The sequence below is a fragment of the Phyllobates terribilis genome, unplaced genomic scaffold (genome assembly GCF_046119375.1).
Source record: "Phyllobates terribilis strain yellow unplaced genomic scaffold, ASM4611937v1 Scaffold_4__5_contigs__length_816908805, whole genome shotgun sequence".
Classification (NCBI taxonomy): domain Eukaryota; kingdom Metazoa; phylum Chordata; class Amphibia; order Anura; family Dendrobatidae; genus Phyllobates; species Phyllobates terribilis.
In genome coordinates, this window is record NW_027362764.1 from 222095277 (window position 1) to 222118336 (window position 23060).

The 23060-nt window shown below is 43.0% G+C and overlaps 1 protein-coding gene across 1 annotated transcript in view; it reads left to right on the forward strand.

The window, feature by feature from the left end:
* The window catches only part of TOPBP1 (DNA topoisomerase II binding protein 1), a 95492-nt gene that overhangs the window by 46888 nt on the left and 25544 nt on the right, over positions 1-23060 (forward strand). The window contains exons 14-25 of the mRNA XM_073678096.1: positions 2726-3024; positions 3487-3660; positions 12146-12258; positions 12378-12504; positions 13361-13501; positions 13987-14080; positions 15886-16078; positions 16288-16514; positions 16757-16914; positions 17317-17422; positions 18096-18259; positions 19277-19417. Of these exons, the coding sequence (XP_073534197.1) occupies positions 2726-3024; positions 3487-3660; positions 12146-12258; positions 12378-12504; positions 13361-13501; positions 13987-14080; positions 15886-16078; positions 16288-16514; positions 16757-16914; positions 17317-17422; positions 18096-18259; positions 19277-19417 (1937 nt within the window). The remainder of the gene's footprint in view (positions 1-2725; positions 3025-3486; positions 3661-12145; positions 12259-12377; positions 12505-13360; positions 13502-13986; positions 14081-15885; positions 16079-16287; positions 16515-16756; positions 16915-17316; positions 17423-18095; positions 18260-19276; positions 19418-23060) is intronic.

Genomic DNA, 23060 nt, shown 5'->3' on the forward strand with positions numbered 1-23060 from the left:
AAAATAATAAACCAACCTCATCCTTACCTTTCCATGGTTCCCACGACAGCTTCAGCTCTGCTACATCGAGATGACAGGCTGGACCGCAGCAGAACGCTGCCATCCAGCCTGTCATGCCGCAGACACTGAGAAGAGCAGGCATGCTTGCGCTCCTCAGTGTCTCGCTGTGAGGGCATCCAGATGAGCCGAGGTCATGTCCAATGAACTCGGCTCACCTCATGCACGTCACTGACAGCGTGGGAAAATTCTCACGCTGAAGTGCTGAGTGCAGGAGAATTCTCCCACGCTGTCAGTGACGTGCATGAGGTGAGCTCATGTCCAATGAACTCAGCTCACCTCATGCACCTCACTGACAGCGTGGGAAAATTCTCCTGCACTCAGCGCTTCAGCGTGAGAATTCTCCCACGCTGTAAGTGACGTGCATGAGGTGAGCTGAGTTCATTGGACATGACCTCGGCTCATCTTCATGCCGTCACAGAGAGACAATGTGGAGCGCAAGCAAGCCTGCTCTTCTCAGTGTCTGCGGGATGACAGGCTGGATGGCGGCGTTCTGCTGCGGTCCAGCCTGTCATCTCGATGTAGCAGAGCTGAAGCTGTCGTGGGAACCATGGAAAGGTAAGGATGAGGTTGCTTTATTATTTTATTTTTATTACAGGAGATCGTTGGCTTCAGCTGGAATGGGCGTGACTGTAAGTATGGTTTAATTTAGAACAATAAAGAATTGTGTCTTTATTTCAATTAAAGGACTTTATTCTGAGTGTTTGTGTTTTTTTTAACTTTGACTATGGGGTTAGTAATGGGGGTGTCTTATAGACGCCTCTCCATTACTAACCTGGGCTTGATGTCAGCTGGCATTATAAGCTGACATCAACCCCAGCCCTATTACCCCCTGCCACCGCACCAGGGCAGCGTGGAAGAGCGAGGCTAAGTGCCAGAATTGGCGCATCCTATGAATGCGCCATTTCTGGGGCGGCTGACGGCTGGTGTTTCTAGCCTGGGAGGGGGCCAATGTTCATGGCTCCCTTCCTGGGCTATTAATATCAGCCCCCAGCTGTCTGCCTAGCCTTTGCTAGCTATTAAATTAGGGGGGACCCCACGTCCTTTTTTTGGGGGGGGTCCCCCATTTTAATAGCTAGTAAAGGGTATGTATTCAGCTGGGGGCTGATATTAGTAGCCTGGGAAGCTCCGTGGGTATTACCCCCTTCCCAGGCTTCAAACATCTGCCCCAGCCGTCTGCTTAACCTCCGCTAGAGCCTAAAATTAAGGGGAACCCCACGCCAATTTTTTTAATAATAAATCCTTTATTTTAATACTAAATGACAAGTACAGTAACCAACACTATCACTGTACTTCATATATATGTGACTGACATGTTTCTATCTATCTAATCTATGTGTGAAGCTCTATTCTGTCTGTTATAAATTGTCGGGTACAGATGCTGAATTGCCGGCCGGCTTTTTTAAAGAGACGGTGCATGAAAACACTATTATTTTTTTTGATAAATCCTTTACGCTAAATGACAAGTACAGTAAGCAGCACTTTCACTGTACTTTGTATATATGTGGCTGACATGTTTATATCTATCTAATCTATGTGTGAAGCTCTATTCTTTCGGTTCTAAATTGTCGGGTACCGGTGTATGCCGCTGCTGAATTGCCGGCTTTTCGTGTTTCACTGTGAGCACAGTTCCCATCGATTTGGGCAATCACTGTAATGCCACAACCACCATGGCTGTGGCATTACAGTGAGTGGCAAACAATCCCTGCATGATTGGTGCTCTAAATAGCGCCAGACATGCAGGACACGCTTTTGGTGCACGAACAGTTATCGAACATAACCTCGAACAGCCGAATTTTTTGCAAATCGTTCGGGTTCGTCGAACAACTCGAACACCGCCCAAAACAGCTCGAATTTGAGATTGGCGAACAGTTCTAGTCGAACACCGCTCATCTCTACTTATGATTTAAAAAAAAAAAAGGTGTGGGTGTTAAGAGGAGAGAAATATTGCATGATTGGGCTCGGTGTAGAATAGCTGAGCGGATGGACCTGTGTATAGAAGGGCTGAGATGATGTGTCGCTGCATAGAGGTGCTGAGATTAGATCTGTTTGTTGCTTGCTGCTGAGAACCCAATGATGTGAAACTGAAAATGGCGCTCCATTGATGCATTAAACAGAATTATCTTCTGCTCTATACATCAATGGAGCAACATTTGCAGTTTCACAAAGCTGATCTGTCAGCAGCAGGCAACAAACACTCATTGTGCAGAAGAGTTGAGCTCTGTTATAACCAGGTAACGATCTAAAACCGCACAAGCAGCTATTTTTATGTCTATTTCAGAATATAGAATCGCCCAAGCAGGGTACTGTACAAGAGCAGTGTTTAGAAGCATAAGGTGCCATCTTATACTTGAATTAGCTTGATGATAAATTAGAGAGGTGGGGCTAGTCAGGACCACAAAGGAAGGGGAAGGTGGTGGTCTGCAGCAGTGAGGAGGAGCAGATACTGCTGGGATGTGTAGTTTTAGCAGATAAGAATATGACTGCCCATTCTGCCACATGAAGCTGGATGCACCACATGGCAGAGATGAAAAAGACACACAGGTACAAGAAAGACACATTGTTGGGCTTAATCAGTATATTCACAATAACTATGTATTTACTAATGAGATTCTGGGAATAAATCTTGAACGGTGCATTTTTATGTGTATGTTTTCTTTTACTATAGATAAAGAAGAAAGTTTTGTAAGTCAGTCATTTAGACCAACAGTAGCCAGACCTACTTTAGATACACCAGATCGTCAAGTGAATTGTCCAGAAGCCTTGAAAAAAGCGGCAATAACCCCATTGGATATGAATCGCTTTCAGAGCAAGGCGTTTCAGTCTGTGTTGTCGCGACACAACAGAAATGTTCCAACCCCTGGTGTGGAAAGTAAACTCCCTAAGAGGGAACCTTCTTTGCATCTTGATACACCATCCAAATTTTTGTGCAAAGACAAACTATTCAAACCTTCATTTGATGTTAAGGTACTGTTTATTTAGCAATATTTTTAGAATGTACATTACCCCACTGTACCATGACCCTTACATATAACCAGTGTAAGTCAGCTGATGAATTTCAAGCAGTGATGTCTAAATAATTTACTCTTTCCTGATGGTTTTGAGAACAGAGCTAGTAAAAAAAAAAAAAATTTCATTTTCAGTCTCTATTTTATATCCTCATGACATGCGGGCCTGTAATGCTACAGAATACCTCTTTTCAGCCAAAAATAAGATATGAATTAATTTGACATCAGACTTTTTGCAAATCCTGTGCCTGTTCAGTTTATTTTAAGGCTGGATATAATAGCAATCAATATGATACACGGCTTATTTATAGTATATAGTCCTAGATATTTTAATAGTAAAACACAGTAATACTTTGCACTGCACGTCTGTTGTGACTTCAAACATTTAATTTACATAATGATCTTTATAAAATTTCTGCAGGATGCCCTTGCTGCATTGGAAACACCAGGTGGAGCCAACCAAAAGAATAGGGCTCAAAGTACTCCTTTATCTGAAGTAATTGGCAGAAATTTGCAGCTGGCCCTTGCAAACAGTAATCGTCAAACTACTGCTAATACTGCTAGCCCTCAGCTAAAGACTACTGAGAAAAAAGATGTAAGTGGTATGATTTATGGGCCATGCTGCCACCTGTCACCTACATTATTAGCCATAATACCAGTCATAATTTTGTCATAAAGTGGAAAAAAGATTCACCAGTGTTGATTTTAAAATCAGTCATAAGTTTAGTTACACCTGTTCATGCAATGGCTTCCTTGTTCTAATTGGAATGTGCACGTTGTAGATTCAAACTGAAGGCAGCAAAACCACAAAGGAACACAGAGTAAAGAAACACGTGTGAAACGAAACCAAAATGTCCTAGTTTCCTCAAAGTATTCTCTGGTGATGGCCGTGCACACCCTCGATATTCTCTCTCTCCCAAGCTGCTTCATTAGCTAGTCGCCTGGAATAGCTTCAAATGAACAGATATGCCTTGGCCAGAGTTCATTTATGAAGGCAGGAGATGCCACGAAGTGGTTGCCACCATCAGGTGTGTTTTCAGAAGCAATGTTGGTACACAGCTCTATACAGTGCTAAGCAAGAATGTAGCATGAAACACTTAACTAAGTAAAGAGAAACAACTGTCCATCACTTTAACACATGAAGGTCCATCACTCTGGAAAATTTCTAGTTCATTGTCTAATCATGAAAACCATCAAACAATAGGATGAAACTGGATTTTATGAGGCCCGTCTCAGAAAAGGAATACAAAGATTTGCCTCTACTGCAGTGGATAAACTCATGAGAGTTGCTAGCCTCAGAAACCACAAATTGACAGCACCTGTGAGGACAGCCCTCCTAAATCGTGTGTGGACATTTTGGTAGCAGACAGATCTCGACACGAACTGTCCAAAAGAGACTGTGAGAAATGGGCTTTTATTGTTGTATTGCTGCAAAGAAGCCACTGTTGAAAACTGCAATAACCATGTCTTTGTGAGAGATAAAAAAGGTGACCAAATGTTTTCTGTGTGTCATGCCCTGCATAAAGCTTGGAGGGGAAGGTGTGATGGTGCGGGAGTGCTTAGCAGATGACAATGTTGTTGATTTATTCCAAATTACACACTTACCAAGCATGCCTACCACAGCATTCTGCAGTGACATGCCATCCCATCTGATTTGCACTTCCTGGTATCTTCATTTATGTTGCAACAGGATGATGACCCAAAAAACACCTCTGGCCTATGTAAGGGTACGTGTGACCAAGAAGGAGAGGGATGGAGCGCAGCATCAGATGACATGGGCTCCACAATCGCCCAGATTCAAACCATTTGTTTGGATCTGTTGAACCACAGTTTGAAGGGAAAAGCAGCCAACAAATGCTCAGCGCCTCTGAGAACTCCTTCAAGACTGTTGGAAAACTATTCTGGGTGAATACCTGATGAAGTTGCTTGAGAGAATGATAAAGGTGTGTAAGCCTTTTATAAGGGTAAAATTAACGGTTCTTTGAGGAATCAAAAGTTTAGCACACAATTTGGTGTGTTTCATTTTTTTCTTTACACCTGGTTTCCATAGGTCTTTCTTTCCATAGGTCTGCATGCATTCCAATAAGATCAAGGAAAACCTTTACATGAACAGGTGTGTCCAAAGTTTTGACCAGTACAATATATAAAACCAGAGAGTGCCGTTGCATACTTTGTGTACCAAGATATATGCCAACATTAAATAAGTTAAATTTAAATTGCCTTCCTGCTATTTAAACTATACTTTTAAAATTGAGATACTTGGTGCCCTTTTCTCCTTAGTTTAGGGCTGTTTTTAATTAGTGCTAGATCCTACATGCAATTTTAATTTGTAGGCTTTGACTCAAGAGAGATATGTCTGATAAGAAAGGTTAGGGTCTCATCAAAGAAAGATACGTCTTGTCGTTGGTTGGTGGGCACAAATTAATTGGCCAATTTGTGCTCATAGTACCTCAATTTAAAAAGTATTGTCTATATAATCACTAAAGCAGTATCACTAAATAATTTTTTTCCTGCTCATTATTGTGAGCCTTAGAATTCGTGGGTGTTGGCTGCTGCCACTAAGAGATGCTGCACATCTCATATCTTGATGGGATGGTGTGGTATATGGGGTACAAAGATAGTGGGACGATTCATCAATGGAAACCTCAATGCCACTGGATATCTGAAATTGCTACATGATGATGTGTTGTCCTCTTTATGCACTGAATATGGCAGGTTCCCTGAGTTTTTCCAACAAGATGGTGCACCTCCACATTATGGGTGTCAGGTCCAAGCATTCCTACATGAACAGTTTCCTGGAAAATGGATTGGTCGTTGTGGGCCAGTTGAATGGCCACCAAGGTCTCCCAATCTGACCCCCTTAGACTTTTATCTTTGGGGTCATCTGAAGGCAATTGTCTATGCTGTGAAGATACAAGATGTGCAGCATCTGAAACAACGGATACTGGAAGCCTGTGCTAGCATTTCTTCTGCGGTGTTGCTATCAGTGTGTCAAGAGTGGGAGAAGAGGGTTGCATTGACAATCCAACACAATGGGCAGCACTTTGAACACATTTTATAAGTGGTCATAAACTTGTAAAAAACTCATGAAAGACTAAAGTTACATTAAAACCAAGCACACCATTGTTTTTCTTATGAAATTCTCAATAAGTTTGATGTGTTGACCCTCTTCCCATTGAAAAAAATAAAGTTGGATCCAAAATGGCCGACTTCAAAATGGCCGCCATGGTCACCACCCATCTGGTTTTCCCCCTCCCATATACTAATGTGCCACAAACAGGAAGTTGATATCACCAACCATTCCCATTTAATTTAGGTGTATCCATATAAATGGCCCACCCTGTATAATAAAAAGTCTGCTCTTCCTCTGCAAATTCCCCATATTTTTTCTAGGCTGGGAATCTGAGCAAAATAGGCTGCTCTGTTAACCCACTGCAGATAGAGGGAACAGTGTTGAATCAGTCATACGTTCTCCCCTCCATCCCAGCCTTCAGTACCAAGAAACCTACATTGCAGGCTCTATGACCACTAAGGTAGTTGGTCCCTGCCTTTTACTTCTGCCTGCTCACCCCCAGAGCATGTCATGTACCAGTGAACAAAGATATGATGCAGCTAGAGGTCCATATAGGACAGACGAGTGTTTCCCTGAACCTCCTACCCACTCTGCACTGCTGGCTCCACATTCCAGCTGCCTCCCCTTGCACCAGTATTGCTCCTCCTGACAACTGCTGCCTATTTGGGTCTACGCTGACCCTTCATGATCTGGACCTTTCGGCGCAGCACAGGCTTGACTTGTGCTTTTATCTTTTCCCTGCCCCTTTTTTTTGTTTTCCATCACTGACAGGCATTCCCTGTCCTTCAGTTGGTGACTGTGAAACTTCCAGCAGCTTCCCTACAGAAGCCTATTCCACTGCTGCACACAGTGAGTTGTGACTCTTCAGGACTTAGTAGACCCCTTTTGACTCTGTGACTTAAACTCCCAGACTTCCCTCAGACTGCAACCTTCCCTTCTGGCATCTTTCTCCTTACCTCCTTCTTTCTACTCATGTCGCGTGTGATGCCAGGAAAGAGTGTACTTGCCAACTAGGCCATCCTCCCGTAGTTGCCTATTTTGCATACACTGTTTACAAGCACAAACTTTTCTTGTTCTAGCCTGTTGCTATTTGCATCTGCCCAACACTTTCCCCACAGACCACCCTCCCACTCCGGAAGGTAGTGTTGTCCCCTACTTAATGGACTATTGCCTTATGCCAGTCGGTGGCAATGCGAACAAGGGTTTTACAACTTAGTTTCAGTCATAAAATATTTGCCTTATGCCACGACTACTCTTGATACTCTGACCACTTCCCAGAGTAATTCAGATCCACCAGCATGACAGATTGCATAAGTAAACAGGGCCACTGTGCTCTTGCTCCTCCTCCAGGATCTCTCCAAGGCCGTTCCTCCTCTTTCCTTTCCCGAGACCCACTGCATGTGAGAGAGTTTCTTATTCTGACTCCGATCTGAACACTGAGCAATCCTCTAAATTAAGACACTTAGTTGACAGCACTGTTTAGACTTTAAATGACTCCTTAGAAGTGAAGGACCGCAAACTCTACCCTCCAGTACTGGTACAGGCCATTTCCTTTAAGAGGACCAAACGCACTATGGAAAAATTTCTGCAACCATTTTGTTTGACTAATCCTAACCAGGTAAAAAAAAGTTCCTAGACAAATGTTTTCATGGACCTAAGCATCTGGACACTATCCCTTTTCGACTGGACTTTCTCCCTTTAAAATGGACTCCTGTTTCTCTCCTATGCAAGTCCAATTTGCCTCTGGCAGACGCAGCATCTCTAAAAATCTGACACACAGTCTGTGGCAAAAACCACCTGTGAGGCGATGGTCACTGCTCTGTTCCCAGTTTTTCAGCTATTTGGGTTTTGAGGGCGATTTCAGCCTGGTCCAAGCAGCTACTCCATGGCATCCTCTAAAGCACCCGCTCTCTGACCTAGCTAATCAGATTGCGTATGCTAACAAATACTTCTGCTTCGCCTTGCTGGAGTCCGCAAATGCTCCTCTTAGGTGTCCTGCAATAGTGTTGCCATCCGCAGAGTTCTTTGGCTCAAAGCATGGAGTGCTGATTCAGCCTCCAAGCAATTCTTTAAGCAGACACCATCCTGGTACCTTCGTAGCCAGCCCGCCTGGACTGCCAAGGCCAGAGCCAGCAAATCAGCCGCTGCATGAATGGGGCCGCCTTCACCTGGCAGCGCCTTTCAAGTGGGTGGTCATTGACTTCTCCTCAGACATGTGGCTCACTACAGTCAAAGACGCCTATGTCAAGAGGTTGTTTCGTTATGGAACAAGTTTTTTTTTTTTATAAGTGTTTTCCACCATCCCTTTGTTCTTCATATCTTCGTACCCTCTCTAGCTTCCAGTTTCTTCCAAGCTATTTCCTCCTTCCTTTATTCAGGAGTCATTGTACCCTTTTCCTCCTCATCAAAGATTCACAGATTTTTATTCAAACCTGTTTGTTGTCCCCCAAGAAGGACTGGGCTGTCAAGCCCATCCTGGACCTGTAACATCTCAACACACAGGTTCTACTTCAGCAATTCAGAATGGGATCCCTATTTTTGATAGCCTCCAAATGGAGGCTATCAAGTTCCTATCCTTGGTGAACATTTAGGATGCATATCTCCCATATTCCTATCTTTCCCTTCATCAGAGGTTCCTCCGCTTTGAAATTCACAATGCTCTTTCCGTTTCTTGCTTTCATCTTCTGTGTGCCAAGGGGAGGTTTTGGTCATCCACCTATCTGGTTAACATTCTTATCAAGGTTTCTTCTTGGTCCAAAAACCTGGAATGTCTACAGATAGCCATAAACATGCTCTCGCTTCGGCTGGATCCTCAAATTCTGTCCTTAATCCTGTCCCAGCGTCTCCAGTTTCTAGGGAGAAGACTTCCTCCTAGAAGACTAGAAGGGGGACCCTTCAGACTAGCATCTGGCTTCTGAGGAGCACTTCCCTGGTCCCTTTTTGCTCTGGAGGATGATAATGGCATTCATAGAAGCCATTTTTTTGCCCAGCTTCATGCCAATTTCCCTGCAGCTTCCTCTCCTCTCAATATGGGACTAATCAACTTTCTCTGAATCACTCTGTGGTCCTGCCCAGAATAACTTGGCCTCAAGGGTTCAATTTAAGACTTTCCTACAAGCGGGTCACATTCAGGTGCTCCTTAAAAACTCTGTGTGTCTCCCTTACGATCTCCTCCTTTTGAAGCCTTTCAAGGAAGTTTTCATGCAACTGATTTAGTGGCGAGTGGCCTTTCATTTTAGTCATACAATCGGAAGGGTTTTTGATCTGGTGACTTTTTCATGTCGCTTACATTTTTTCATTGTCCACAAGGACAAGGTGATCTTCTGACCAGTATCCTCTTTCCAACCTCAAAGTGGTCTCCTCCTATAATCTCAACAAAGAAATAGTTCTGCTTTCATTTTGTCCTTCTCCATGCTCATCTTAGAGTTAAATCCCCCCAGAAGCTGGACCTTTGCCGAGCCAACAGTCTCTACATGTCCATTACTGCCCTATTCAAGTGTTTGGACTTTGTCATCCCAGAGGGTTCTCTCAGGGGCCTGCCTGCCTAAAAGGCCACCATCTTTTGCGGGATCCGATCTGCCGTTCTGGAATATTATCAAGCGCCAGGACTCCCCCCCCATTCAGAGTCATGGTCCACTCTACTTTAGTTGGGGGCCTTTCTGGGCAGTACGCCATTAGGTGTTCATGCTTCAAGTTTGCAAGGCCACCACATAGTTTTCCATTCATTTATACATTTTTTCAAAGTTCTGCAGGGTGAAGCCTATTGCATCTGCCAAAGCCAGTGTGGTAGAAAGGTGCTGCAGTCAGCAGTTGTTTCCTACTTAATCTTATAATTTTGAGGACTTTTCTTTTTCTCTTTGATTTCTCCTGCTTTAGGATGTCCTATGCTTCCTTTGTGCCCAAGTGAAGTGTCTGAGAGAAGATTTTTAGTATTCACCGTAAAATCTTTGTCATAGCCTTCATTGGGAGACAGTTCTTCCCTGGTTGCTGTTTTGGGCAGTTGTGCTCTATTTCCCAGAGTATCCACCTCTATGTGCTAAAATGCTGCTCCAAACTTGCAATGATCCTCCACTATGCTTCATTGTTGCCTGCAAACACTCATTATTGTACTACTCACCAGCTGTTTAGTGAACAAACTGCCTTCTGTTGCAGCCAAATACTTAAAATGTTGACTCCTCAGTCCAGAACACCTTGTGTCCATATCAAGGTATGGCTTTTTGGCCACAATTCTTCCACCAAGGCCATTTTTGGCCAAACTTTTCTGAACATTAGATTGGTGTTGCTGGGTCCCGCTAGTTGCTTCCAGTTCAGAGCTGATGACACTGCTGGACATCATCTGATTTGAAAGGGAAGTAAGCACAACGTCTTTCATTTGCTGCATTAAGTTTCCTTGCCCGACTACTGGGTCTGTAGTCCTCAACATTGCCCATCAGATTTGGATCCAAATGTACCGCGTTTTTTGTATTATAAGACGCACTTTTTTCCCAAAAAATTTGGGGGGGAAATGGGGTGTGCATCTTATAATACGAACTGTATAATCTGGACGCGCTTCCCGGCGTTGGTGGAGCGGGGTCCCAGGGTTGCTGCTGCCGGGAGATCGCCGGAAGCTTCTGCCTTCCGGCAGAGGCAGGAGTCGGAAGATGGCTGAACGCCCCATGCTGCGGGCCCCTTGCTTGTTGTAGGTGTTCGGTGGTGCGGCGGCTGCGCCGACATTTTGTAAAAGCCAGAGCCCCACACCTTCAATACTTTCCTATGCGGTGGTCTCCGGGAACATGGCCGGCGGAGACTGCACATGCGCAATTGAGATCTCGGGAGCCGAGATCCTAATCTGAGCATGCGCACCGGTTTATGGAAAAAAAAAAAAATAAATAAATAAAACATTTTTTCCTATTCTCCTCCCCAAAATTTGGGGTGCGTCTTATAATCCGCAAAATATGGTCTATTGTAGCAGCACAGTGATCTCAAACATACGGCCATTGTCATTAAGAAATATCTTCATTATAAAGAACAAATAGTTCTGGAAGTGATATGACCCCCAAAGAGCCACTGATCTGCACATCATGTCTGTCTGGGATTACATGAAAAGACATAAGGATTTGTGCAAGTCTACAGTCACAGAATATCTGTGGTTAGTTCTAGATGTTTGTGCAACCTTCCTGCCAGGGCTGTGGAGTCGGTAAGCGAAACCTCCTACTCAGACTCCTCAATTTCCATGACTCCGACTCACTCATACATGGCTCATGTTTAAGTGATAAATTTACTGTAGCACAGATTCATCTCAGCTAAAAGTCTAGACTCTACGATCAGGAATAGGACAGACATTTATAGGACATTTCATAACTTTCCCAAATTCTTATGAAAAAACTATTCCCCACAAACTGCATTGAACTACTGTACCCAATTTATTATATATTTTAGGAGTCTGAGTCTGTCCATTTTATACCCACTCTCCGACTCCACAGCCCTGCTTCCTGCTGAGTTCCTTTTAAAAACTGCGTGCGTGTGTACCTAGAACAATTGCTGCTGTTTTGAAGGTAAAGGGAAGTCAGACTAAATTTTGATTTCTATTTTGTTCATTCACTTAGCTTATTTTTATCAATTAACAAAATGCAATTAAAACTTCTGTTTTGTAAAGCATTCTAAATTAGGTATATATGTATAATATTAAATACAGTATTACAGGTTACATGGGTGAAATCAATTCAGTAGAGCCATCAGATTAAAGTAACACACAAAAGTACAGGAAGTACACATCTGCAATCACGCCCACAACCTTCATACACTATCAATCACATTAACTAAAAGTGTAACATAACAGCGCAGCAATATTAGAAGTATAGTACAGATGCTAAATACCTGAGTGCCAATAGCATTAAGCATTGTGTGTGTGCCATATTCTCGCCTGTCACTAGCCTCATAACGCAGGCTTCCTTAAGCCATAAGTCCGAAGCTGTATTATGATTCCTTACACGGACTCCTTATTTTCTAACTTATATTTTCTTTACAGGTAGATCAAGAACCCAAAATACTTAATGATGTGGTAATATGTGTGAGCAAGAAGCTCAGCAAGAGACAAGGGGAACTTAATGGTATAGCTGCAACACTTGGAGCCGAATACAGGTAATTTATGCCATCAGGAGCACTAAATTGTTCAGGACAAGAGAGGTAAAAAAGCAGCATAACAGACATGTTTGCGACAGTTTGTATTGCTCATTCCTTCTGGGTTGTTTATTTTATAGGTGGTGCTTTGATGAAAGTGTAACTCACTTCATTTATCAAGGAAAGCAGAATGACACCAACCGGGAATTCAGATCCATAAAAGAAAGGACGGGCATTCACATAGTTTCCGAATATTGGCTATTGTGTGTATGTATCTTTTTTTGTTTTTATTTTATTTGTAAGCATCTACAACATTTAAAGTTAGTGTATTATACTTCATCATTTCACCAGGTAGTAATAGTAATTATAATACACTAGATATCTTAAAATTAAGCAAAGTTCCAAATCTTTTTAAAGGGCTATTCTCAAGCATTCTGTAGTATTAGTAGAATTATAAAGCTCAGCACAAGTTCTGCTATAACACATTAGGCTATCAGTGGTTTGTTCTGGTGTATGCATTATGATCACTATATTTACACATGGATACAACGGCATTTGAGCAAGCAGACCGCTCCGGACAGTGAGAGCAGAGAGGCGAGCCGTGATTAGGAGACCTGCTGCCAAAGCTGCCTGGATGGTGATTTATAACTGCATCTCTTCAGAAGATGAGGGGGAGGAAGGTGAGCATTGAATTGCTGTATAGAAATCAATGGGCTGGAGAGATGTGTCTGGTATGTTAGGAGCTAACCCCTCTAGTGGAATGTAACTCCTGTCCATGCTCACCCAGAATCTTGGAGCCAAACTCCACAGAAATGAGCTGTACTCTACACTATAAAAAATAAATGCTGTCGTTGCAGGTATTAACAGCAGATAGAAAAAGCCAAGTCAATTGAAAACCTTATATTCATACTAACTGAAGCAATTTTAGAACTTGAGAACACCCCTTTAAGTCAATTATGGTTTTGGGAGTTCTAGGTTTGTGTTACAGCTATGCTTCCGATATCTGTGGTTCCTGTAGAAAATGCACATACCTTAGTTTTGTATTTAATTCAATTGTATACATTATTTTTTTTGCGTGTGTACTTCACATTTTAATGTCTCATTTTGTCTTTTGGCTAAAAAGTGCGCAGAAGAGCAAAGGAAAGTCCCCGAGTCTCTTTATCCCTATACATACAATCCAAAAATGAGCCTTGACATCAGTGCTGTACAAGATGGAGCACATAATAGCAGTAACATTTCTACAACAATCTCCAAACATGATGAGGTATGATATGATCTGTAACAAAATAACCCCTGCTATTTTTTTTTTTACCTTTCAACCCTCTGTGATAGTTTTGTAAACAAGTTTTATGATTATCTTAGTTATAATCTGTAATTGGTATCAGCACAAGGTGTCTCGGATGCTGCTTGTGTGTAGTTTGTCTCCAATATAGTGAAAGGGAGATACAGAAACCAAGCAGGCATTGACACTAAAGGGAAAGTCGGCTATTCTTTCTGCAAAGACTGGGCACCACTGAAAAAGTCTGGATTGTTGGTCTAAACCAACCTTTTACATTTTACTGGCATTTCTAGGTACCTATTCACTAATTTATTAACTTCTATTTATGAAAAGGACTACGATCAATCAAACAAAATTAACAGTACGTTACCATCACTAGGACTAGTTCTAGTCTTTTGCCTTAAGTACATCTCTATCAGGCTATCATTTGCATTTAGGATACATTCTCTAACTTGTATATTTTTTGTCAGAAAAAGCAACTAACAGATGAAGATGATCAAATAGCTGAAAATTCACTTGTAAGGACAAGTAAAGCTGGAGGTGCTCAGAGTGAAGGAAAAGGAGGTGAAAATATATATGCATGTTTACAATGTGTATTTGACACATAGCACTTAGGAAACCTTCCCAACCTCTTTCCTTATTCCAGATCCTCAGTTAAAAGTCCCCGGCTGCCCATAGGTCAGATGTAAATAATGGATGTTGGAGATGTCTGCGTTTATAGGATTGGAGATGGTGTTGGTCTCTTGATTTCTCAATATGACAACTTTTTCCTCTGCTTTGTTTTTTTTGCTTTGGCACTGAACAAGTGTAGGAGACTCTGCTGTCTGCTGCTTGTATTTGCACATGAGCTGAACATGTTCAAGCATTATTCTGTGCCGGTGCATAAAAGGAAACGCCTGGAATCATGGTCATGTAAGTAAATCCTGTAATTGACGCCATCTTTGGACGTGTTGACAGCCACTGTACATTGTTTACTAAGCCGACACATGGCTTGCCAGGGGCCTTTAACCCCTTAATGACCAGAGCATTTTTCCGTTTTTGCGTCTTCATTTTTTTCTCCCCTTCTTTCCAGAGCCAGAACTTTTATTTTTCGTTCAATATGGCCATGTGAGGGCTTATTTTTTGCGGGGCGAGTTGTACTTTTAAACTGGTTTTACCATATTGTGTACTGGAAAACGGGTAAAAAATTACAAGTGCGGTGAAATTGCAAAAAAATGCAATTCCACAGTTTGTTTTTTTTTTTTGTTGTTGTTTTTTTTTACCACATTCGCTGAATGCTAAAACTGACCTACCATTATTATTCTCCAGGTCATTACGAGTTCGTAGACACCAAACATGTATAGGTTCTTTTTTGGCGCCATTTTCCGAGACCCGTAGCGTCTCCATTTTTCGGGATCTGGGGCCGGGTGAGGGCTTATTTTTTGCGTGCCGGGCTGACGTTTTTATTGATACCATTTTGGGGTAGATCCAAAAACCACAATATTAAATGCGCAGGCGCAGTATTTAAAATAGGAGGCAGGTCACTGAAGGTTCAGTGACCTGTCATTTAAGCCCACAATGATGACCATGAGGCCAGAGCACCAAAAAAAAACTGCCCAGGAGCACGAGCATCACATTAACTCCAAACTACAAACACAGATTAAACAAGAACCACAAGGTGGATTTCTTCAACCCAGCTATCGTTTTAATCAGTGCAGCAGTGCCCACCTGACAATGTTTGTAGTTTACTTAGCAAAATCATGATGACAAGTTTCCTTTAAAGGTAATCTGCCACCAGGTTAATGCTTCTAAATCTGAGGGCAGCATAAAATGGTGGCAGGGACCCTGATTCCAGCGTTAGATCATGTACTGGACTTTTTGCTGTATTGTTGGTAAAATTACTAATTTGTCTGTCAAATTTCTGCTACTCCTCTCAATGATGAGTTCTAGCAAACCCCGGCCCCAGATTTGATTGATTGGCTTTCTGCTTGCAATGTACAGAGACAGAAAGCACTATTCTCTGGTGGGGGCAGGGATAGCCCAAGCTCATGAATATTGAGATCTACACTGCTGGAGTTCATCATTGAGAGGACTACCGGCGCTGCTGCAGAGGACTGGCAGCAGCATTGAGAGGATTGTCAGAGCTGCAGCAGTGTTTTATTAAAAGTACAGAAAAGCACTCAGTCAGTGGCACAGTTTGGAGTCAGGTTCTCTGTACCCTAATTTATGCTGCCCTTGGATGGGTCAGATACGCTTGTTGATGGTTTCTTTAACTGAAAAATTGGGGTAAGAAATAGATTGAGTTGCCTGTGTCAGAACATAACACAAATGACATGCGTAATTATTCAGGAATGTGGTGTTCATTTTATGTGTTTTATTCATGTAATCAGCACTTACTCAGACACTAGAGATGAGGGAGAATTTCCAGCGACAGCTCCAAGAGCTAATGTCTGCAACATCCATGGTGAAGGCACAAGGACAGAGGACGTCATTAAGCAGGGCAGGGTTTGATAACTCTCCTTGCACTCCTGAAGGAGTTCGTTCTACTAGAAATGGCCGTATTCGGGTGCTGGAAGCAAGAAGGTATTGCAAGAAGAGATTTCTTTAGTTTGCTTATTATCCAAGTAAATACTATGAAAATGTTTGTCTGTTGTATTATATTTCCTTCTGTAATGATTTAATTTATTCACACCTAACAATGTATGATATTATTTAATGTTTAAGTCATTACTTTTTAGAATATATATTTGCTGTTTTGGTCTCTACAACAGTTGTTCTACCGTGTTTTTTAGAAATTCTCGCCAGCCCACAGCCGATCTCAATACAGAGCCATCTCAAAATGAGCAAATTATTTGGGATGACCCCACAGCAAGAGAGGAGAGAGCCAAACTAGCCAGCAACATGCAGTGGCCCAATAGTCCTTCCCAGTATATGGAACCTCCACCTCAGCCTGATGGGAAAACCCAAAATGATGGTCAAGCCCAGGATTCCTTAACCGACACAGACTTGGCTGCAATGGGTAAGACAATATCTGTGCCTGCATGGCTTGTAGTGCATGTATAATATTATTGTTATTTTTTATTATTATTATTGATTTTTAGTCATATTTACTTTTTAAAATGTCTGGTTTGCTTTGAGAACTGCATTTGTTTTCATTTACTCCAGTTACTCCAGACGACTAGCATAGACACAAGTCTTTTGTTTCCAACGAATTGTCAATGAAATAAAAAATGGCACTTAAATGTTAATCTTGTGTTACAGAAGCCTGCGAAATGGATGACACCGCAGCTCGGGAAGAACTTGGCAAAGGAAAAGATCTCCAGTCTCCAGCTAAAGATCAGCTAATCTCCACTCCACAGGCTCCCAGCATTGCATTCCCACTAGCCAAGCCCATGGTGGCTCCACAGCCAAAGGAAACGGTCAGTTTGGCTTCTCTCTGGCATGCTGCTTCTATCAGTCTTTGCACAGATTCTCTTAACTTTGTTCAGTCTACTCCACAATTATTGTCTGCTTCTAGTCTGACCATTTTGTTGGTAGGAACGGAGTGCATTGGATACAGGATTGAAGTAAATGTTACGTAACCATATACCCGGCTGTACTAGTTATGTGGTTTGATGGAAAACAGTTTAAGTAATTATGTCTTAAAACCAACCTAACTTGAATTATGACTTCAAAATTTGGTAATTCATATCCATTCATGGTAAATACAGTAATTAGATTGGATCTTTTCAATGCTGGCACACTAAGTAACGTAAATTGTAATCCATGCCAGGTGTTTTCGTTGTAATAAAATTATTAACTTTCTGGACTAAACATTACAGAATGAAAACGCAGTGATGGATGATAAAGATAAGGAACGTCGATTCCAGCTTTCTTCCTTAAATCCACAGGAAAGAATTGATTACTCCCTCCTTATAGAGGAGCTCGGTAAATCTCTTCCACTATATATTTTACCTTATTTTTACTGCATGGCATGACTTGTGGCTCAGATAATCTAAATGATGGCTTAATAAAATCCTAATAATTAGCAAAAAAAATAAAGAACGTCTCACCCATTTGTCTCTCCAGCAGTGGTCCCCAACCTTTCTGACCTTGAGAACTACATTCATCTCTGAAGGGGTCACGAGCCGCATCCAGCTCCTTCCTCCTATCCCCTCCCAGTAGTGGCAACCACAGCCCCCATTATGGGTATAATGATAACCAAAGATTTTCCACAGAAATCACCCCAAATCAGTATACCAAGATCCAGGGATTCCCACAATATCTCCATTCAGTATTCTCCCAACACACTGTCGCATCCAGCTTCAAGCACCTCCTCTGAGAGGTTGTATCACATACTTAAATTCTCTCTCAACCCTCAAGAGCAGTATATGTGCATCCAGATCTGCTCTTCTGTGCAGGACTACTCACAAAATTCACCATTTTAAGATGTGTTCTTCATACCTGTTTGCTACACCTGGAGCTAATGCAGACAGCCGCGAGCCACAGTTCATGGGACCGTGAGCCACATGTGGCTCCCGAGCTACAGGTTGGGGACCCCTGCTCTACAGCATGTGAAAATGCATGTGTCAGCATTTTAACCTGGTTTGCTTGCTTGCAGGTGGAATAGTGATAGACAAACAGTGTTTTGACCCAAGCTGTACCCACATTGTTGTTGGACATCCGCTCCGTAATGAGAAGTATCTTGCTTCAATGGCAGCAGGGAAATGGGTCCTTCATCGATCTTACCTGGAGGCCTGTCGAGCAGCAAAGCGTTTTGTTAAGGTAATACTAATGTAAAGTGGAAACAACATGCACAATGCACATAAAGGATTAGTCACCACTTCTGTAAGACCTGCTTCAAGATGATATATTCCTAGTTTCTGCATGTGGGTTAGATTGCTGTTACATACTTGTTATAGCACACCTAAGAGTTATTTTAGAGGATGTTTTGAGAGGGAATAAAATATTTTTAAAAAACATTGTCGAGGCTTGGGGCTCAAGTCTGCGATCACTCTGACACTGCTGATTTGTGAGTCCTTACAGTGCACGCTGTCAGGATTTTCCAGGGGCAGGCGGTCATGTGACCACAAGTATGCAAGCGAGACCTGGCACATCTAGTTGGCACATGACCTCATATATGCCAATCGCATACTTGCAGTCGCACGCCCGCCCGCTCCCGGCACCAGAGAATCCTGACAGCATGCACAATGCGCACTGTGAGGATTCAGAAGTCTATAGTCACATTGAGCCCGAACAACCCTTTTAAGGCTTCTAGACACCCCTAATGCCTGCATAATAGCAGGAATCGTGCTGCTGCCCGTGTACATAAGGATTCGGTCAGTGAGGCTGAGCATGAGTGACCATCAGTACTGAACATATCAGGCTGTCCTTCTGAGAGAGAATGAAAAGAACAGCAGGGGGCAGCATAACGTGTACAATAGCACTGTGTACACACACAAATCTTTTATAAGCAGTTCTACATTAAAATGAGTTAACCTACTGCTCCATTACATAAATATGCAAGTATTTACATGTCCGTAAAATGGATGACTTTTTTTTTTTTTATCACTGATCCAGTTTTCTTCAGTATTTACTCTGTGGGTCCAGTTGGGAAGGAAGTGTTTTATGCTACCGAGCATGTGGGACAAGCCGATTTAAGTGTAATACACTTGCAAAGGTTTACTGCTTTTTGCGTGCTGTGCTCACAGAAATTGTTGTGTTCTGTTTTAACCCTAATATGCAATATCCATCTTTTCTTCCATTTTTGGTGATTTTGTGAATGAATGTTTGTTCTCACAGGAAGATGATTATGAATGGGGAAGCACAGCCGTATTGAATGCGGTTAGCGGCATTAATCCCCAGCAACGTATGCTGGCTGAGGCAGCGATGAGGTGGAGGAGGAAGCTGCAGAGGATAAAGCAAGATCTTAACAGTGCAGAGGCGAGTTTATCCACATTCTGTGAATGGTGAACTAAAATGTGGCAATAGTTAGAGCTCCAGCATCATTAGCACATATATAAGACGCATATGGAACTCTACCACTCTCTCTTCCTTTAATATGATAATCTTTATTAATATAGCGCCAACATATTCCGCAGCACTTTACAATTCAGAGGTTCATATACAACAGTCATAAGTAACATAGTTAAAGATAATACAATAATTAAAGCAAAAATACTGACGACCCTGCTCGTAAGAGCTTACAATCTATAATGAGGTGGGGGTGACACAAAGTACAGTGGCTTATTTACACTAGCTGTACCTGGCCGCGCGTTGCTGTGGCTCAGTGTGGTTAAATGGAAAAGAGAGAGCGCACATTTCTAAAATGTTTAATTTCACAATGCTTGTGGGTATACAATATTTTTTGTTGTTCCATTGTCTGTGTAGATATAGAGATTGTCTGTCTGGTTTGCCGCCTATAGAACACGCAACATATAATTGTCCATGTGAGAAGCTATCCGTGTCTAGATTTAAACTGCACAGTTCTAAAGATTGGCCCTGAGCTTTGTTGATTTTGATTGCAAATTTCAAAATCTTAGACCTCCGGAAGTTCTTCACCGATTCCTTTTAAATTTTGACAGTCAGGTGTCACAATGGAGCCTGTCATGTCGGGGATTGCTAGTTACGCAATTCCCTAGTACAGAGCGAATGTGACAGGATGGGGTGCAGAAATGAAGGCAGGCGGCAGAGGAGGAGGGGGTGATCCACTTGATATGTCACGGGCTGGTACCGACCAGATCACAGCGCCAGTGGTGCAGTGGAATTTGCACTCGCTCGCTATCCGCCCACTACTGCGAGGCTCGGGCCCAGCTCAGCGCCCAGAATGGAGGCGGCGGCGGCCTGCGCCTCTCCGTGCAGTCTCCCTCTTTCCTTCCCTCCACCCACCCCCCCCTCCCTTGTTGTTCCGCAGTCGGAAATGAGACTCACCTGCCGGATAAGAAGAAGCCGCAGCAGCGGTGACTGAGAGCAGAGGCGGCTGCCTCTCAGGCGGTGGTGGTGATGAGCAGCAGCGTCTCTCCGCCTCGAACAGACGGTCACGTCATTCCCCTCCCCCAACCCCACGGGGGACATGAAAGGAGCAGAGCACAGGCAGCGGTTGGGGCAAATGAAGGAGAGGGGGAAGGTTTTATGAATGAGATGTCACTAAGGGGTGGGGAGAATGCCTGGGACTGAGCTCGTAACACCCCCCTCTCGCTGTTGCTTTTACGTCCAACAGCTGGTATATAAAAACATAGTAGGTACATAAAAACATGCGTGTATTCGAATGCAACGTTGTATCAAAATTTCAAAGCAATCTGTGAAGAACTCTCGGGAGATTTAAGATTTTGAACAAATGAACATTTTCCTCAAGCCATCTTGAGGAAATGGGGGATGCATAAAGGTTTCATGAGCTAGTACCAGCCAATGTACTTTTGTGTGCGCTGGAGTTTTATGGAGAAATATGTTAAGAGAAATAGTGAACGGGCTATATATATAAAAAGAACATCGATTAGGGAACGTGATAGGCCGTCCTAAACAGATGTGTTTTTAGGGAGCGCCTAAAACTGTGTAAGTTGTGGTTTGTCCTAATTTCTTGGGGTAAAGCATTCCAAAGAATAGGTGCAACTCAGGAGAAGTCTTGGAGCTGAGAGTAGGAGGTACTGATTAGTGCGGGTGTTAGTCGAAAGTCACTTGCGGAGCGTAGAGAAACGGGTAGGCCAATAAACAGAAATGAGGGAGGAGATGTAGGGGGGTGCCATACTGTGAAGAGCTTTGTAGGTGAGAACATGCAATTTAAATTGGATCCTGTAATGTATGGGCTGCCAGTGCAATGACTGGCACAGAGCGGAAGAGTCTGAGTAACGATTAGCCAGATAGATGACCCTGGCTGCTGCATTGACTGGAGAGGGTAAAGTCGAGTTAGGGAGAGGCCAATTAATAGAAAATTACAGTATTCAAGGTGGGAGTTGATCAGGGCAACATTGAGGGTTTTTGTTTCCATTGTGAGAAAGGGGCGGATTCTAGAGACTTTCTTCAGGTGCAAGTGACAAGAGTGGGCAAGAGATTGTACATTGGAGGTGAAGGAAAGATTGGTGTCAAACAAAACACACAGCGAGCCTGCTGGCTCGGCGTTATTGTGGTGCCACACACTGAGAGGGAGATGTCAGGTTTAAGTAGATTTTAAGTAGACTACGGGAGCAGAAGTAGTTCAGTTTTGGAAAGGTTAAGTTTCAGATAGAGAGCGGACATGATGTTGGAAACTGTAGACAGTCACTGGTGTTTTGTAGTACAGCGGGGGTAAGGTCAGGGGATGAAGCGTATAGTTGTGTGTCATCAGCATAAAGATGGTACTGAAAGCCAAATTTGCAGATTGTCTGCCAATTGGGGCCGTGTAGAGAGAGAAGAGAAGAGCGCCGAGGACTGACCCCTGAGGGACCCCAATAGCGAGAGGAGAGGGGAAGAAGTGGAGCCAGCAAACGATACACTGAAGGAGCTGTCAGAAAGATAGGAGGAGAACCAGAAAAGAGCAGTGTCCTTTATGCCAATTGAGTGGAACATAGAGAACAGGAGATGGTGGTCAACAGTGTCGAAAGCTGCAGAGAGGTCAAGAAGAATGAGCAGAGAGTAGTCACCATTACATTTTGCTGTCAAAAGGTCATTGGTCACTTAGAGTGTAGTGTCTGTAGAATGTAGGGGGCGAAAGCCAGACTGTGATGGATCTAGAAGAGAATGAGTGGAGAGGTAACGGGTAAGGTGGGAGTAGACCAGGCGCTCCAAGAGTTCAGAGATGAAGGGGAGATTGGAGACTAGTCTGTAGTTATTTGTGCAGGATGGGTCAAGAGCGAGGGTTTTTTAAAATAATGGAGTAATAATAGAGTGTTTGAAGGAGGAGGTGAAGATACCAGAAGAGAGGGAGAGATTGAAGATTTTAGTTAGGGGAATAGTGACGACTGGAGAGAGAGACAGGAGTAGGTGTGAGGGAATGGGGTCAGTAGTGCATGTAGTAGGACGAGAAGAAGAGAGGAGCCTGGAGACTACTTCTTCTGTAACTTTGTCAAATGTGGAGAGTGAGCCAGAGGAGATGTGGGGAGGGATGGGAGTCATGGCTCTTAGTGGCTGGGAGCTGATTTCCTGACTGATATTTTCTATTTTCTCTGTAAAGTAGGATACCAGATCATCAGCATAAATGTCCATAATAGGGGCTTGCGTTTTAGGACTGAGGAAGGAGTGAAAGGTGTCAGTTTTTTTGGGTTGTTGGTTAGTTAGGAGATCAGGGTTGTGAAATGGCTCTGTTTTATCAAGTTGAAGGGCAGAGTTCTAGGTTCTTAACATAAATTTATAGTGGATTAAGTTTTCTTGTGTGTGAGTTTTCTTCCATAGGCATTCAGCACTGCTAGAGCATCGCTGGAGAAATCGAGTTTGCGGTGTGAGCCAGGGCTGTTTTACTCTGTGTTTGGAGGTTCTGCGGGTGAGGGGTGCTACTTGGTCCAGAGAGCTTCTGAGAGTGTTGTTGTAGTGATATACAGCCAGATTAGGACAGGAGAAAGAGGAGACTGGGGATAGTGAAGAGTGAAGGGAGTCTGTAAGTGTATGAGGGTTAATA